Here is a 15,434-nt window from a genome sequence, read left to right on the forward strand (position 1 = left end):
GGAGGAATTTCGTTGTCAATTTTTGACCACTGGGCTCAAAAGATCTGCAGTCATCTCAAAAGGAGTTTGGGGGCTACATTCTTGGGGCAAGTTTGTCATTCCCACAGTGCAAAAGAAGAAGAAGATGAAGATGAGGAGGAGGAGGAGGAGGAGAAAGGGGAAGGGGAAGGGGAAGAGAAAGAGGAAGGAGGAGGAGGAAGAAGGAGGAGGAGGAGGAGGAGGAGGAGAAAGGGGAAGGGGAAGGGGAAGGGGAAGAGGAAGAGGAAGGAGGAGGAGGAGGAAGGAGAAGGAGAAGGAGAAGGAGAAGGAGAAGGAGAAGGAGAAGGAGAAGGAGAAGGAGAAGGAGAAGGAGAAGGAGGAGAAGGAGGCTATTTAGTTGCAAAATTCTGGTTGCAAAGATTCAAAATTGCAGCTTCTTTTCCAAAACAGATCCTGGTGTTTCCGTCCCACATTTCTGAAACTTTGGAAAGAAAGCAAGAGAAGCTGAGGGTCACCTAGAAACGACAGTGAAAGGCAGAAAGAGAAGGAAGGAAGAAGAGAAGAAAAGGAAGGAAGGAATGGAACGGAACCACAGAGATTTGAGGATCTCTCTTGGCTCAAAATCCAGTCTCAGAGTCCTTCAACCGGCAGGCTGTTGTTTAAATCGTACGTGTCGTTTGTGTCGTCCTGCAGAAGTTTCTCGAGTGTCAGAGGGGCCATCTCCTTCCTGGTGTCTTCTAATACTTGGGGGAGTGGGTCAGCTCCCGAAATGGGGAGGGGGACAAATTGGGGAGCAGAGAGGGCCATCGAAGTTGGCTGGTATTGCAAGGAAGTTGCTGGTAAAGTTGGGATGGGCTGAGTCCAGGGGAAGTAACTCAGGGGAGCTTGCTGGTCCATCACATCCAGATGAGGCACCACAGCTGGGCTTGTGGCCGATCGAGCCTGTGGGACAAAAAAAAACATGTGGGTCAGTCTTTCTCCCCAGAAACTGAGGCTCTGATCCAAGAAGGTCCAGGCTTCACTCTGGATCTATGGTGGGCTCTCTCAGTCCAGCAGATCTGGAGATGACCATCAGATGGGTAACATACTGTAAGGTGGCCCTTGACTTGCAACTTTTAGCAACGCTGTGAAGCTACAATGAGTCCTTGCGCTTACAACCAGTTCTTGCACTTGCAAGCAATCCTTGCACTTGCAAGCAATCCTTGCACTTGCAACTAGTCCTTGCACTTGCAACTAGTCCTTGCACTTATAACCAGTTCTTGCACTTGCAAGCAGTCCTTGCACTTGCCCGCCTGCCCGCCTGGGCTCCTTAGGGCCCCAACAGGAAGCAGTTGTTGGAGCTAAGAGAAAGAGTTGGCAAAACAGCTGCTCAGTTCAAATTGGATCTGACTGAGAAGGAGGCTCAGCAGAAGCACCTCACTGAGGACTAGGAGCATAGGCTTTCCAAGCAGAGGGAAGACCTGCAGGAGTGCAAGGCCAGGTACCGGCACCTGGAGGCTCAGCAGGCTGAGATGGTCATCCAGTTCCAGACCATGATGCAGTCCCACTGGAATGAGGCCCTCCGGCTCTTCGCCACCAGCGGTGCTTCCCTCCAGCCTTCGCCCAAAGCCCCACACCAGGAGGCTGAAGCAGACCCCGAGTTGGAATTTCTGCCTCCTCCTCTGACCCATACAAAAAGACCCCGAAGGGAGAGACTCTCTGCAGCAAATGAACAAATGTTCATTGCACGTATTCATCCCAGGGACCGTAGTTTGAGGACCCCTGATTTAGTGCAACATAAAAAAATGCAAATAATTTTTCTGCGGACCACCAAAATTTTCTCGCAGGCCATCAGTGGTCCACGGACCACCAGTTGGTGACCACTGGACTAGAAGATTTCCGAGGTCCCTTCCAACGCTGTTATTCTATAATTGCACTTGAGATCCACCTGCAAAATACAGTACAATTGTAGCGGTGATTCACGAGGATAAAATTTGAAATATATCATCCGGGTTCTCCCTGCAGATATTCAAATGTGATACTCAATATTCTGAGTCCTGAGACAGAACAATGCAATTTATGGCAGTCTTTAATTACAATTAATGCCCAAGCTGAGAATTAGAACCGTGAAGCTCTTTGTTTGACCCACTTAGGGCCGAAACCTGACAATGGTGTGACCTCTCTTTCCCATTCTTTCATACATTTTTTTTTTCCTGCCCTGGAAACAATCATCACAAAAGGATGCTTTTCTTTCTCACCCAAACGCCCATCCTTCGGTCACCCACCTGGGGGCTACAATCCGTAGCTGAGAAAATTTGCATCCAAGAAACATCCCACTCGCCCTGGTCCTCTGAGAACCTTGATGTTAAATATTGACCAGCTGCTCAAATCTTTGCAGAATGCTCATTGCATATTTCCTAGGAGTGTTTTTACACACCCCGGGATAATGAATTCCCCTTGCTGGTATTTGGCTTAGTTGCAATTTTGTCTAAGGCTCACTGACCATGTGCAAATGTTCTGGAGGAAACCCTCTGGGCAGCCGAATTGCAAATAACACAATAGAATAGAATAGAATAACAGAGTTGGAAGGGACCTTGGAGGTCTTCTAGTCCAACCCCCTGCTTAGGCAGGAAACCCTACACCACTTCAGGCAAATGGTTGTCCAACATCTTCTTAAAAACTTCCAGTGTTGGAGCAGTCACAACTTCTGGAGGCAAGTTGTTCCACTGATTAATTGTTCTCACTGTCAGGAAATTTCTCCTTAGTTCTAAGTTGCTTCTCTCCTTGATTAGTTTCCACCCATTGCTTCTTGTCCTGCCCTCAGGTGCTTTGGAGAATAGGTTGACCCCCTCTTCTTTGTGGCAGCCCCTGAGATACTGGAACTCTGCTATCATGTCTTCCCTAGTCCTTCTTTTCATCAAACTAGACATACCCAGTTCCTGCAAACATTGTTTGTATGTTTTAGACTCCAGTCCCCTAATCATCTTGGTTGCTCTTCTCTGCACTCTTTCTAGAGTCTCCACATATTTTTTACATCATGGCAACCAAAATTGGATGCAGTATTCCCAGTGTGGCCTTACCAAGTGGTTTATAAGGCCTAGTGCTAAGTGGGAAGGAAGGGAGGGGAGGGAGGGAGGGAGGGAGGGAGGGAGGAAGGAAGGAAGGAAGGAAGGAAGGAAGGAAGGAAGGAAGGAAGGAAGGAAGGAAGGAAGGAAGGGCCGTGGTGGCACAGTGGTTAGAATGCAGTACTGTTGCTAATTCTGCTGACTGCCAGCTGCCTGCAATTTGGCAGTTCGAGTCTCACCAGCTCAAGGTTGACTCAGCTTTCCGTCCTTCCGAGGTGGGTAAAATGAGGACCCAGGTTGTTGGGGGTAAGAGGCTGATTCTGTAAACCGCTTAGGGAAGGCTGTGAAGCACTGTGAAGTGGGTATATAAATCCAAGTGCTATTTCTATTGATATGGAAGACCTTGTGTGGTGGGGAGACCATGTCCATGGCACTCAAAGAGAAGGGAAACATCCAGCAAACTTTGGAAAATTTCCACCCTGCCTCCTACCCCACAGTAGAAAGAAAAAAGCCAACGATCACACAGAAGATCCCATACAGGGGTGAAATCCAGCAGGTTCTGGCAGCTTCTGGAGAACCGGTAGCAGAAATTTTGAGTAGTTCAGAGAACTGGCAGATATCACCTCTGGCTGGCCCCAGAGTGGGGAGTGAATGGGGATTTTGCAATATCCTTCCCGCAGGAGTGGGGAGGGAATGGGGATTTTGCAATATCCTTCCCCTGCCACGCCCACCAAGCCACACCATGCCCACCAAGCCACGCCCACAGAACCGGTAGTAAAAAAAAAAATTGGATTTCACCACTGGTGCCATTATCAAACTCACCGCAAAGTTTGTGATCAGTGGCTGAGAAGTGTAGGTCAGCACCGAGGATGTCCCCACGAGTGTGTAACTGGGGCAGACCGGCTGAACAAACATGTCGGCCGTGTAAGGGCAGCTGACCGCTTCGTGAGACACGTACTCCGGGGACGTGGTCCACTGAGTCAGAGGTTGCAATGTGGCCGGGGGTGGCTGAGTCAACCACCCCGAATAAAGTGCTCCTTCCTCCATCAGAGGCAGCGACGAGGTGACCAAATCTGTCTCGGAGTAAACTTGACCTTCACGGAAAGAGAGAAAGGGAAAAGGTGAAGCTGAACCGAAGATGGAGAACGAGGAAAGATGTGCTTTTGGGGAGGAGGAAAAGCCACCCCCCCAAAAAATCTGAAACTCTTACCAGTGGGCGAGTAGGATGGAAGCGACTGGTGGGGGAAAAACAGCTAAAGGAAAAATTAGAGGTTGGTATTATTTAAGAGCGATAAACCACAAAGAGAGGAATTACTCAGAGGCTGACTAGGAAACTATCAGTAATGCTCAAACGGCAACTCAAGTCTGAAGGGTCAGAAGGAAAGAAATGTGTTCGAGGAGGGTGGCAAACTCTCAAATGTTCACACCCTGGACCAAAATCTGTTTTCATCACTGTTACTGATGTGGCGACATCTGGTTTTAGTGTCAGAGGTGGTTAGGGCCAGAGGATGTACAGCTCATCGTTCTAAAGCAGTGTGTTTTTTTTCAAAATTGGTCACTTGAAGCTGTGTGGACTTCAATTCCCAGAATTCCCCAGTCAACTGAATGGGGGATTCTGGGAGTTGAAGTCCACAAATCTTGAATCAAGGTGGTTGGGGGATTCTTGGAGTTAAAATCCATACATCTTTTTTTTTTAATTTGATTTATATGCTGCCCTTCTCCGGAGACTCAGGGCGGCTTACAATGCGTTAAGCAATAGCCTTCATCCTTTTGTATATTTATACAAAGTCAGCTTATTGCCCCCACAAACTGGGTCCTCAATTTACCTACCTTAGAAAGGATGGAAGGCTGAATCAACCTTGAGCCTGGCAAAATTCGAACTTACTAATTGCAGACAGCTGGAGTTAAATTACAATGCATTAGTCTGCTGAGTTATCCAGCTATCTTAAAGCATGGCTATTGGGGGAATCTGGGAATTGAAGTCCACAGATCTTAAAACATGGCGGTTGGGGGATTCTGGGAATTGAAGTCCACACATGATGAAGCATGGTGGTTGAGGGATTCTGGGGGTTAAAATCCACATATCTTAAACCATGGTGGTTGGGGGAATCTGGGAATTGAACTCGACACATCTTAAGGTTGACAAGCTTAAGAGACGCTGCTCTAACGGAAGTGGCTCGTGACAAGCCAGAGGGATCCTGTCCCAGGAGGGATCGTGGAAGGGCAAGGATGAAGCAGTAGATAGAAAGATGCCCAGCCTTCTGCCCGGCTGTCTCTTACCGCCATGCTTTCAGGAGCAACTTTGGCATTTTGAGCGCTGCCCCGTTTCCTCTTCAGTAACTCTTTCACCGGCTCTTTAACCCGGACTCCTTGGTAGGGGCGGGACGGCAGGGGCTGCTCAGCTGCAGAAGCTAGAAAAATAAAAGCGTTAGTTCCCTCTTTAGTGCTGCAAAGATGCTTCATTTAAAGAGAAGAGAAGAGAAGAGAAGAGAAGAGAAGAGAAGAGAAGAGAAGAGAAGAGAAGAGAAGAGAAGAGAAGAGAAGAGAAGAGAAGAGAAGAGAAGAGAATTCTTTATTGGCCAAGTGTGATTGGACACACAAGGAATTTGTCTTTGGTGCATACGCTCTCAGTGTACATAAAAGAAAAGACACATTCGTCAAGAATCATAAGGTACAACACTCAATGATAGTCATAGGGTACAAATAAGCAATCAGGAAAAAAATATCAAGATAAATCGTAAGGATACCAGCAACAAAATTACAGTCATACAGTCATAAGTGGGAGGAGATGGATGGTGGGAACGATGAGAAGATTAATAGTAGTGCAGGCTTAGTAAATAGTTTGACAGTGTTGAGGGAAATATTTGTTTAGCAGAATGATGGCGTTTGGGGAAAAACTGTCCTTGTGTCTAGTTGTTCTGGTGTGCAGTGCTCTATAGTGTTGTTTTGAGGGTAGGAGTTGAAACAGTTTATGTCCAGGATGCGAGGGGTCTATAAATATTTTCACAGCCCTCTTTTTGACTTCGTGCAGTATTCAGGTCCTCCATGGAAGGTAGGTTGGTAGCCATTGTTTTTTCTGCAGTTCTAATGATCCTCTGAAGTCTGTGTCCGTCTTGTTGGGTTGCAGAACCAAACCAGACACTTATAGAGGTGCAGATGACAGACTCAATAATTCCTCTGTAGAACTGGATCAGCAGCTCCTTCGGCAGTTTGAGCTTTCTGAGTTGGCGCAGAAAGAACATTCTTTGTTGTGCTTTTTTGATGACGTTTTTGAAAAATCAGCATTTTTTTTCAAACCTGGCAAGTGTAAGAGAGGCAGACTTCAACTCCCAGAATTCCCCAGCCAGCCATGAAGTTTAGTCCTCTTGCCAAATTTGAAAAACCCTGAACTAAGGAACAGCGTGATTGTTTGCAATGTGAGTCTGGCATCCTGTGGGAATTTTTTAATTTTTTATTGTGTTTTTAATTGGTTTAATTGAGTCCCTTGTGAGAGACAGGTGGCTTGTAGAATGTGAATCAATAAATCAATAAATGACATCCTGGGAATTATAGTGCAAACAAGGCTTTCCGGGATTGGGGTGGGGAAAAGCTGATTCTGTATTATTATTTTTTTTAATTAAAAAAAAAAGCAAGCTATAAATAATTAACTGGATGTAAATGCTTTCAAAACCAGTCTTAAATCTTTGGACAACCTTCCAAATTATGACGAATGTGACATTACACCAGTTATGGGGGCATTACCTTGACATTCCCAGATGATTTATTTATTTATTTTTATTTTTATTTCGAATTTATATACCGCACCTTCTCCCAAGGGACTCAGGGCGGTGTACAGCCAGATAAAAACATACAATACAAACATTAAAAACAATTCAAAGAATATATATTAATTTGGCCCCAGTTTAAAATGACAATTTACTTGAGCTCTCTCTCTTTAAAATTAGAGAGTGTCGGTGATTTAATTCATCGACTTATCCATTCGGCGGCACTGATGACACTACGCAGTGGGGTAATGAAATGTCTGTAAGTAAACAATCAATCTCAGAATCTTCCTCCTCCTCCTCCTCCTCTTCCTTCTCCTCCCCTTCATCCTCCTCCTCCTCCTCCTCTTCCTCCTTTCCACAAATCCCCATTCTCTTCTAGCAACGTTTTTAAAACGTTTTTATTTCATTAAGCTGGCCTGGCCTAAATCTTCTCCCTTTTAAAATTTTAAAATTTAAATTTTAAACACTAATTTTAATTTGTTTAATTATGGGATATTTTTTAAACGTAGCCAAATTGTTTAATCTGTTTTAATCTATTTTAAATTTTGTATCTTTGTGTTTTATCTTTTGGCTGTTCGCCGCCCTGAGTCCTTCGGGAGAAGGGCGGTATAGAAATTTAATAAAATAAATAAATAAAATAAATGAAATGTCTGCAAGTAAACAATCAATCTCAGAGTCTTCCTTCTCCTCCTCCTCCCTCCTCCTCCTCCTCTTCATCCTCCTCCACCTCCTCCTCCTCCTTTCTACAAATCCCCACTCCCTTCTAGCACTGATAATGTTACCTAGTTGGGTCATGAAACGTCTGCAGGAAAACACCCAGGCTCAGAGAGCACCAAGGACTACACTGTCCCCGCCTTTCCAAGGAGCAGAGAAGCTGGAGTTGGCACCCGTCCTTTGCAAAACCCAGCAGAGTCTCCTTTAGTGAAATCTGCCAACTTTCCATTGGCATCTCTAAGCTCCTTCTAAAGTGTTTTTTTTTAAAGGGACTTAATTCACACCAATCTCACCCATTGCTCCTCAAGCCAACTTCCCTTTGGAAACACACAACTGTCATCCTAAGAGGCTTTGCTTGGCTGACTCTGTTTGAAACTCAGAGTTCGGACTTTACACCCAAGACTTTGGCAGGTGAGAACCGATCTGCTTTATTAATTTTTTTGCTGTGCAAATGAAAGCAAATAGTTGTGTTTTTTCTCCCTCTTCCCTCCCTCCTCTCTCTTCCCCTCCCCCCACTTGGTTCTCCAATATAATTGCGCACAATAACATTAAAATAATAAGCTTTTGAGAAGCCACAATGGAAATCTTTTCCTGTTTGTAGAAGGCCTTGAAAAGCAAACGTTTTGCTTGATAAAGAAACAAACACACACACTCTCTCTCTCACATACACACACACACACACTCGCAAAGAATAACTATCGTAAAACTTAATCCGAGTGTTTTATTAGCCAGCCAGTTGGAGATCTTGGCTCGCAACTAAAATAATAATTTTTAAAAAAACAAAATTAAAAAGGAATTGCGTAAAATGCTTTTTCACACCTTCCCTTGCATTGCCCATAATATATATATTCATTGCAACATTGCTCCTAGAAGCACGAAGCCAAGGACAACAGCCTGAAGATGACGAATGAGACTTTGTCGAAACGTCGCCAAGACACTTCCAGTTCTACGCGGGAGAAAACCCGAAGAACCAAAGACCTACATACAAACACCTGCAAAAACCTCAGAAAACACACACACACACACATATATATATATATATATATCTGTCTTCTTAGGTTTTCGCGGGTATACATATGCAAAAAATTAAAATCTCAGGTGTTTTCCTGCGTCATTGTAAATAAGTTAATTAAAATGTTTAAAATTCTGGTTAAAATCCCATCTTAAAATCTTCTAAAAATCCTTACAGAGCACTCTGCAAGGTCCTTTAAAACCTCAGCTTCCTTTCTAGCAGACCGAAGCAACACCCTATAGGTCAGGAGGAGCTCATAATCTAGTTTGGAACCAAGATACTTATGTCCCTCAAGACTTATCCACATGGTTCCATCAAACAAGTCAAGAAGGTATCTGTGTTAGTCCATCATCCATGAAAAGCAAATGGTGCTTCAATTGCCCCATCAGAGACACCACTTGATTTGACTATATCCTCCTGAAACCTTGGAGTTACATTTTCAGAGGATGTACAAAGATGCCTCCACTGAGACCTCAGTGAAAAAGATGGAGGACTTACCTGAGCGACTCCCAATATCTTGCCTGAAATTAAGTCCCACCTTGGTCAACTCAGGAAGGAGAAGACCTCCGGAGATGACTTTATTCCTCCAGAACTTTTGAAGAGCAACATGGGTTGGTAGACTCCAGTCTTGACATTACTCTTCACCTATATTGACCATATCTTGTGGATACCTCTGATAAGCACAGAAACATACAAGGTCTATGATGCTACACCAGGTTCAGAGGTTGGTAAGTACTAGCTGGATTCATAAAATATGCAAAACCATGGTTTGTTGAACTGCTGCATATTGGGGGAAAAAAATAACAATTCGCTTAGTTCCTCAACATGGTTAGCCCAAGGCCAAATGAGTTACTTTATGGCTTAATATCACCTTCTGACCCCCGTTTAGGGGGTGGACAATGCCAGATGGAAATGTTAAAAAGTTGGAAGGGAGGCCCGCAGGAGATTGGAGAGCTCTCAGAATCTCTGAAGAAGAAGAGCAGATTACTATGGGATTGTGTTCAAGAAAATGGCATTGCTGTATACAAGGAGGTCACTAAAAGTCCAACTCAACTCAACATGGACATGACATCAAGGTCTAATCATTGCCAGGAGCAAAATGATTAAATCATGTGAATCGTATTTACAATAATAAGATTGGGACGTTATTCAGATATTTAAGAAAAGAAACTTGGCCCAGAGAAGTGGACTAAACAAGCAAGGAGCCATAGGATTGTAGAAGGAGAGAAAGGGAAAACAGCAGGAGGAAGTCCAAGAGATGAAACCCTTTCTCAGGTCTAGGAACCAGAACTCCAGACCAAGCCAAACCAGCTGGAGGTGAATGTGACAGGGAACAGGCAAACATCAGAGCAAAGTATCAGGAAGAAAAGCTTGAGTGAACTAGAAGATAGCAAAATATTGATGGCGAGTAGTTGGAGGAAACAGCTGTTGGCCAGCTTATCACTTCTTCCTTCCTTTTACAGAGCCAACTGGAAAGATGGAGCAGTTACAGCTAGGGCTAATTTTAAGAGAAAACTTGATAGCATAAACGCAGAGGCCGATAGAGAGAAACGCATACAGCATCAGGAGGGAGAACGCTGTCTTCTTGGACCTACTTGGAAGCTGTTTTGAAGAACATCTGGAGAACATCCATATTAGATCCATCCAGTGGATACTGATTCCACACTAAGGTCTCTCCAATCCAGCATCCTGCTTCCAGCTATGTTTCCCAGCAGATCACCTGCATGTCTCGAAGACCAAGCTGCTGGGCATTGTTTCTCTCCCCACCAACGCTGAATCTAGAACCTGAAACTCGAGGTTCTGTTTCTACAACCTGATATTTGAGGTTCTGTTTTGCTGTCACTGTTGAGAGGTGATTGTCTTGAATGCCCACCCCAAAGATAGAACAGTTGTCCTGGGATAGGAGGTTAAGGAGAATAGAAAATCTCCAAAGCTCCATTTTAGAAGGAGACATGGGAAACAAATCTCTCTCTGACCTCCCGTAGACCTTCTCCCTAGTTGGCAAGTGTGAGGTTGGGTAACAGGCTGGATCTGTGGGAAACCCCTCCTGCCTCACAGCATTGGTGTTGCCAACTTAAGAGCTAAGTCAACCAGTCGAAGATCAGGTTTGTTTATTCGCTTGTCAATTGCCCTATCGCCTCATTCGTGAGCCTGGGGCCCTCAATTTGGCACCCTGTCCAGATGCCCTGGCAGTGTCAATATTGCACAGCTCCGAGCTTGTCGAGTCGTGTTCACAGGAGGGCACCCACAGGGCCCGCTTGCGAAATTGACACAGGTTCTGGTGCTCTCTGGGGAAAAGGGTTCTTTGCTTTCTGAAAGCCAAACGGATAAGTACAAAAGTGTGAACTTGGCAACGCCGAGCTGACCCAGCCTCATTCTTGTGAAGTTCTCCTTGCCCTGGTAACCCACGTTCAGACTGATACGATTATTTTATTTTTTTTAAAAAAAAACAAGTTTTGAAAATCCTGCTGGCCTTGTCATCGGTGAGCAGCTGGTGTGCAAAGTTTCAGTTAACTCATCTATCCCCATGGGGGGGTCTTGGTGTCCCCAAGGCGGCTGTGCCTGAGCGGAGATGGGCATGATCAGCCACCTTGCTGTTTCGTCTCTCAGTATCACTGTTTTAAGTTTTTCAGACATGGGTTCTGAGCCTTCCCCCTGATCCGCCAGTGAAGGGCTCCGGAAACGCACATCCAAGAGAGGCTAAGCATGAAAACACTCTGAGAGTTGAGGCCACCTATGTCAAAATTGAACAGCCCTCTCTCAACAGAGCGGGAGGGATACGACCTCATGTATCTCCAATCTACAACAGTCCTTTCAATGGTTCCAAGAAGGCTCCATACCAATTTGCACCACTCAGGTGACACTGTTGTGACCCAGGCTTCCTGAGTCATTAAAACACACGAGTAGTTCCCAAACTCTCTTTTATTGCAACAGCTGTGAATTACGTTCATTCACAGCTGAGTCCCAATTAGTTGCAAAAATTCCTTTGGGAGAAATCCTTCGGGATAAGCACCAACCTTTATCTCCCTTGACACGCTGCCAAAGATCTACTTGGCAAAGCCACACGGAGTCCAGAATCAAACAGAGAGCTTGAGAGGAAGATCCACTGAATTCAACCGGATTGTCTTCTGAATAAGCAAATCATTTTTGCGTGGCTGACATTTGAAAAATGCTCAACTGCAGTTGCTCCGATCATGTCCACACCTTCTCTCAAATCACAGTTGGCTGAAGCAAGGCTCCTCAGCCAAGTCCCAGAGAGCTTGGCCAATAAAAAATTCTATTCTATTCTATATTCTATTCTATTCTAAGTTCACCACTACTGCTTCAGTGACTCCATCCAGCCACCTCCTTCTCTGCCATCCCCTTCTTCTTTTGCCCTCCATCCTTCCCAGCATTCGGCTCTTCTCCAGGGAGTCCTTCCTTCTCATTAGGTGGCCAAAGCATTTGAGTTTCATCTTCAGGATCTGGCCTTCTAAAGAGCAGTCAGGGTTGATCTCCTCTAGGACTGACCAGTTGGATCGCTTTGCAATCCAAAGGAACTTGCAGGAGTTTTCTCCAGCACCAGCGTTCAAAGGTTATACTTGGAGATTATTCTGCTTTCTGTTTAAATCTATTGTCTGCTGTCCGGTTTTTGAAGCTCTGCAACTAGCAACTTATTCAGCAACAAAGGTTGAACTCTGTCTGATTTCAGATGAAGACAATCTGCCTTTCTATCCGAACCATTCATTCCTGATATCTCAAACAGGGCAATTCTTTGAATTTCTGCTCACGTTATAGTGACTTTCAAATAAAATCACGTTGGCTTTATAGTTTTGATATTATCGTGGTTTACTTAACCGCTGTTATAGTGTGTTTCGCTTTATATTTATTTTATTTTATTTAAACATGTATATAGCCACTCATCTCAGAACCAGCTCTGGGCAGCTCCCAATCCAAAGTTAAAACACCATACAAAATTGTATTAAAACAAGAAACCTTTAAACACAATAAAACATTAAAAACAGCAAAAGACTTGGCATCAAGTCAAAATTCTCATCTAATTGGTATCTGTTTATTTGTCTTCCTTATTTACTAATCTTACAGCTGAGGTCTTCAGACCTTTACTGAAGTCTAGGAGAGGGGGGAGGCCTGCCGAATTTCATGTGGGAGGGAGTTCCACAGGGCAGCGTCTGCCACGGAAAAGACACATTTCCTAGCGCACATAAGATGGCAATATTTAAAGGAAAGGAGAAGGAGTGTGCACACTCTATTGGGCCTGGTAGGAAAGCTAGATTCCTTTGGTCCTGCACCTGAATTGCACCTGGTACCCAATGCACCTTAAGCAACAGGGAAGTTACATGGACAAAAATAGGGGGGTCCCCATTATTCTGTGCACAGTGGCATCCTGGACCAGTTAAAGTTTCCAGGTGGTTTTCAAGGGCAGCCCCAGGTAAAGCACATTGCAGTAGTCCAGACGGAAGGCTGACTAAGGTATGAGCAACCACGAGCCAGGCTTTTAAATGTACATTTGACTTCTTTTGATTTGCTATGGGTGAATGTATTTTTTCTTTTCTTGATTAGGTCAGTTAATTCATAATTACTATACTGACTATGCTATGACACTTTTGAGGGACGTGGTGGATCAGTGGCTAAAACGCTGAGCTTGTCGATCGAAAGGTCAGCAGTTCAGCGGTTCGAATCCCTAGCGCCGTGTAATGGGGTGAGCTCCCGTTACTTGTCCCAGCTTCTGCCAACCTAGCAGTTCGAAAGCAGGTAAAAAATGCAAGTAGAAAAATAGGGACCACCTTTGGTGGGAAGGTAACAGAGTTCCGTGCGCCTTTGGCGTTGAGTCATGCCGGCCACATGACCACGGAGACGTCTTCGGACAGCGCTGGCTCTTTGGCTTTGAAACGGAGATGAGCACTGCCCTCTAGAGTCAGGAACGACTGGGACATATATGCAAGGGGGATCCTTTACCGTTACATGACACCTAGCAAGAGCACTGAAGCTCCACGTCTATGCAACTTACTTCAGACCTTACTTACCCCTTGAAGATCTGTGAGGATTACGTCTGACTAACTCTGCTAGCTTGTGGCTAAAGAAAAGTTCTTAAGAGGTTTGCCTGCAGCGACTCTATGAAAAATTTTCCTGTCTAAATAGTTTTATGTACCGTACTTGGGTTCACTATCTCTGTCAGGGAGACCTCGTTCCCCGTTTCCTTATTATTTCACATTTTTTTAAAAAAAAAGCAGGGGCCCAATCCAAAATGAAAAATGTGTTTGCGCTGAGCACCACGCGAGCATTTTCTTGTTGTTTTTTTAAAAAACTAGGCTGCAATTGTGAATTGTTCCATGACACTTGCGCTGTAGTGACTAACTCTCTCAGAAGCGTGGAGAGGGTTGGGGGGAAAAAAAGCCCCAGCTGTTATTATATAAATGGGAAATGTATAAGCCCCTTTGCAAGGTGTAAATCTTGTGCTTGAATTTCTTTCGTCCCCCTCTGTCTGCAAAATGGGCCTTTGATTTTACTCCCCTTTGATGGGACCTGCTGATCTCACCCGTCTCCCCTTTCCTTGTGGAGGAGAACTGAAAGCTACAGATCTCCTCCTTTATAAATTCCAGCTAGGTTGGTGCTAGATCGAGGCGCACCTCCTAGTGAGGTTCTCCTGCCTTGGATCTCCTTCAGGAGATCTTGGGGAAGCCGCATCTTCTCATCCTTACCTTCTCTTCTCGTGAAGGACCTACCCTGTAGGAGCATCAGCGCCGTAAAGATGTAAAAAAAGTATTTTGGGAAACAAGCAGAATCTCTTTTACCGTTCTGCCGTTCAGCTGCCAACAGCTTCCTTGGCATTTGCTCAAGTTATGAAAAGAAGAAGAAGAAGAAGAAGAAGACTTCACAACTCACATTTTTGCCAATGCATGTCTGCAGGGAGGAATCCCCCTCTGGTCTCTCTTGATCTTGTTGTTGTGGGGGGCTTGGGGGATATTTCTTTTATGTGATATCACCCTGTCAGCATGCCTGTTTCAGATTTATTTAAAACACACACACAAAAGGAGAGACCAGGTTTCTGCTGTGGGGTGTGACGTTGTCACATCCTCTAACCACAGTTTTTTTTTGTGTGTGTTTCCCTCCCTCCCTTTCACTCTGTGCTGTTTGTTGTGGAAGATGCTGCAGTGCGAAACATGGTCCTAGCTGAGAAGGAGGAGGAGGAGGAGGTGGTGGCGATGGTATCTCAGAAGACCCAAGCGAGAAGGTTGCACTGCATCTTAGGCTGGGATCGTCCCAAGATGTACATGAGCTTTAGTGCCTCTGGGTCATAGAAAACAAAATGTGTGTTTTACCTATCCACATTTATATACTGAATTTAGGATCTCCAATAAAAACCAGCCCAAGAGATCATTGGGACCAGTTAGAGAAGATAGAGAAGTCCCTTGGACTGCAAGGAGATCCAACCGGTCAGTTCTAGAGGAGATCAACCCTGACTGCTCTTTAGAAGGCCAGATCCTGAAGAGGAAACTCAAATACTTTGGCCACCTAATGAGAAGGAAGGACTCCCTGGAGAAGAGCCTAATGCTGGGAACGATGGAGGGCAAAAGAAGAAGGGGATGGCAGAGAAGGAGGTGGCTGGATGGAGTCAATGAAGCACTAGGTGTGAGCTTAAATGGACTCCAGGGGATGGTAGAGGACAGGAAGGCCTGGAGGAACGTTGTCCATGGGGTTGCGATGGGTTGGACATGACTTCACAATTAACAACAACAAAGAGAAGATAAGACCGAACCAAATGAATCAGGAGTCATCTTCTGACAAACAGAGGTGCACCAGTGAAACTCCAGAGAATCCATGGGTCCACTCCTAAATCTTGTTGTGGCTACGAAACAGCCTCTCCAAAGAGGCACATATTATAATCCAAAGGGGATTTGCTCTCTTGGATTGATAGGACGC

At 44.9% G+C, this 15,434-nt stretch overlaps 1 protein-coding gene across 1 annotated transcript; it reads right to left on the reverse strand.

Annotated features, from left to right (window-relative positions):
* Positions 1-216: 216 nt before the first annotated feature.
* POU2AF1 (POU class 2 homeobox associating factor 1) lies at positions 217-14,493 on the reverse strand. Its single transcript, XM_034425120.3, has 5 exons — positions 14,397-14,493; positions 5,304-5,434; positions 4,234-4,276; positions 3,846-4,117; positions 217-921 (listed from the first exon to the last, which is right to left on the reverse strand). The coding sequence occupies exons 1-5, from the start codon at positions 14,410-14,412 to the stop codon at positions 610-612; spliced, it is 774 nt and encodes a 257-aa protein (XP_034281011.2). The 5' UTR covers positions 14,413-14,493; the 3' UTR covers positions 217-609.
* Positions 14,494-15,434: the final 941 nt, after the last annotated feature.

This window comes from Pantherophis guttatus, chromosome 9 (assembly GCF_059756535.1).
Source record: "Pantherophis guttatus breed Tessera chromosome 9, ASM5975653v1, whole genome shotgun sequence".
NCBI lineage: Eukaryota > Metazoa > Chordata > Lepidosauria > Squamata > Colubridae > Pantherophis > Pantherophis guttatus.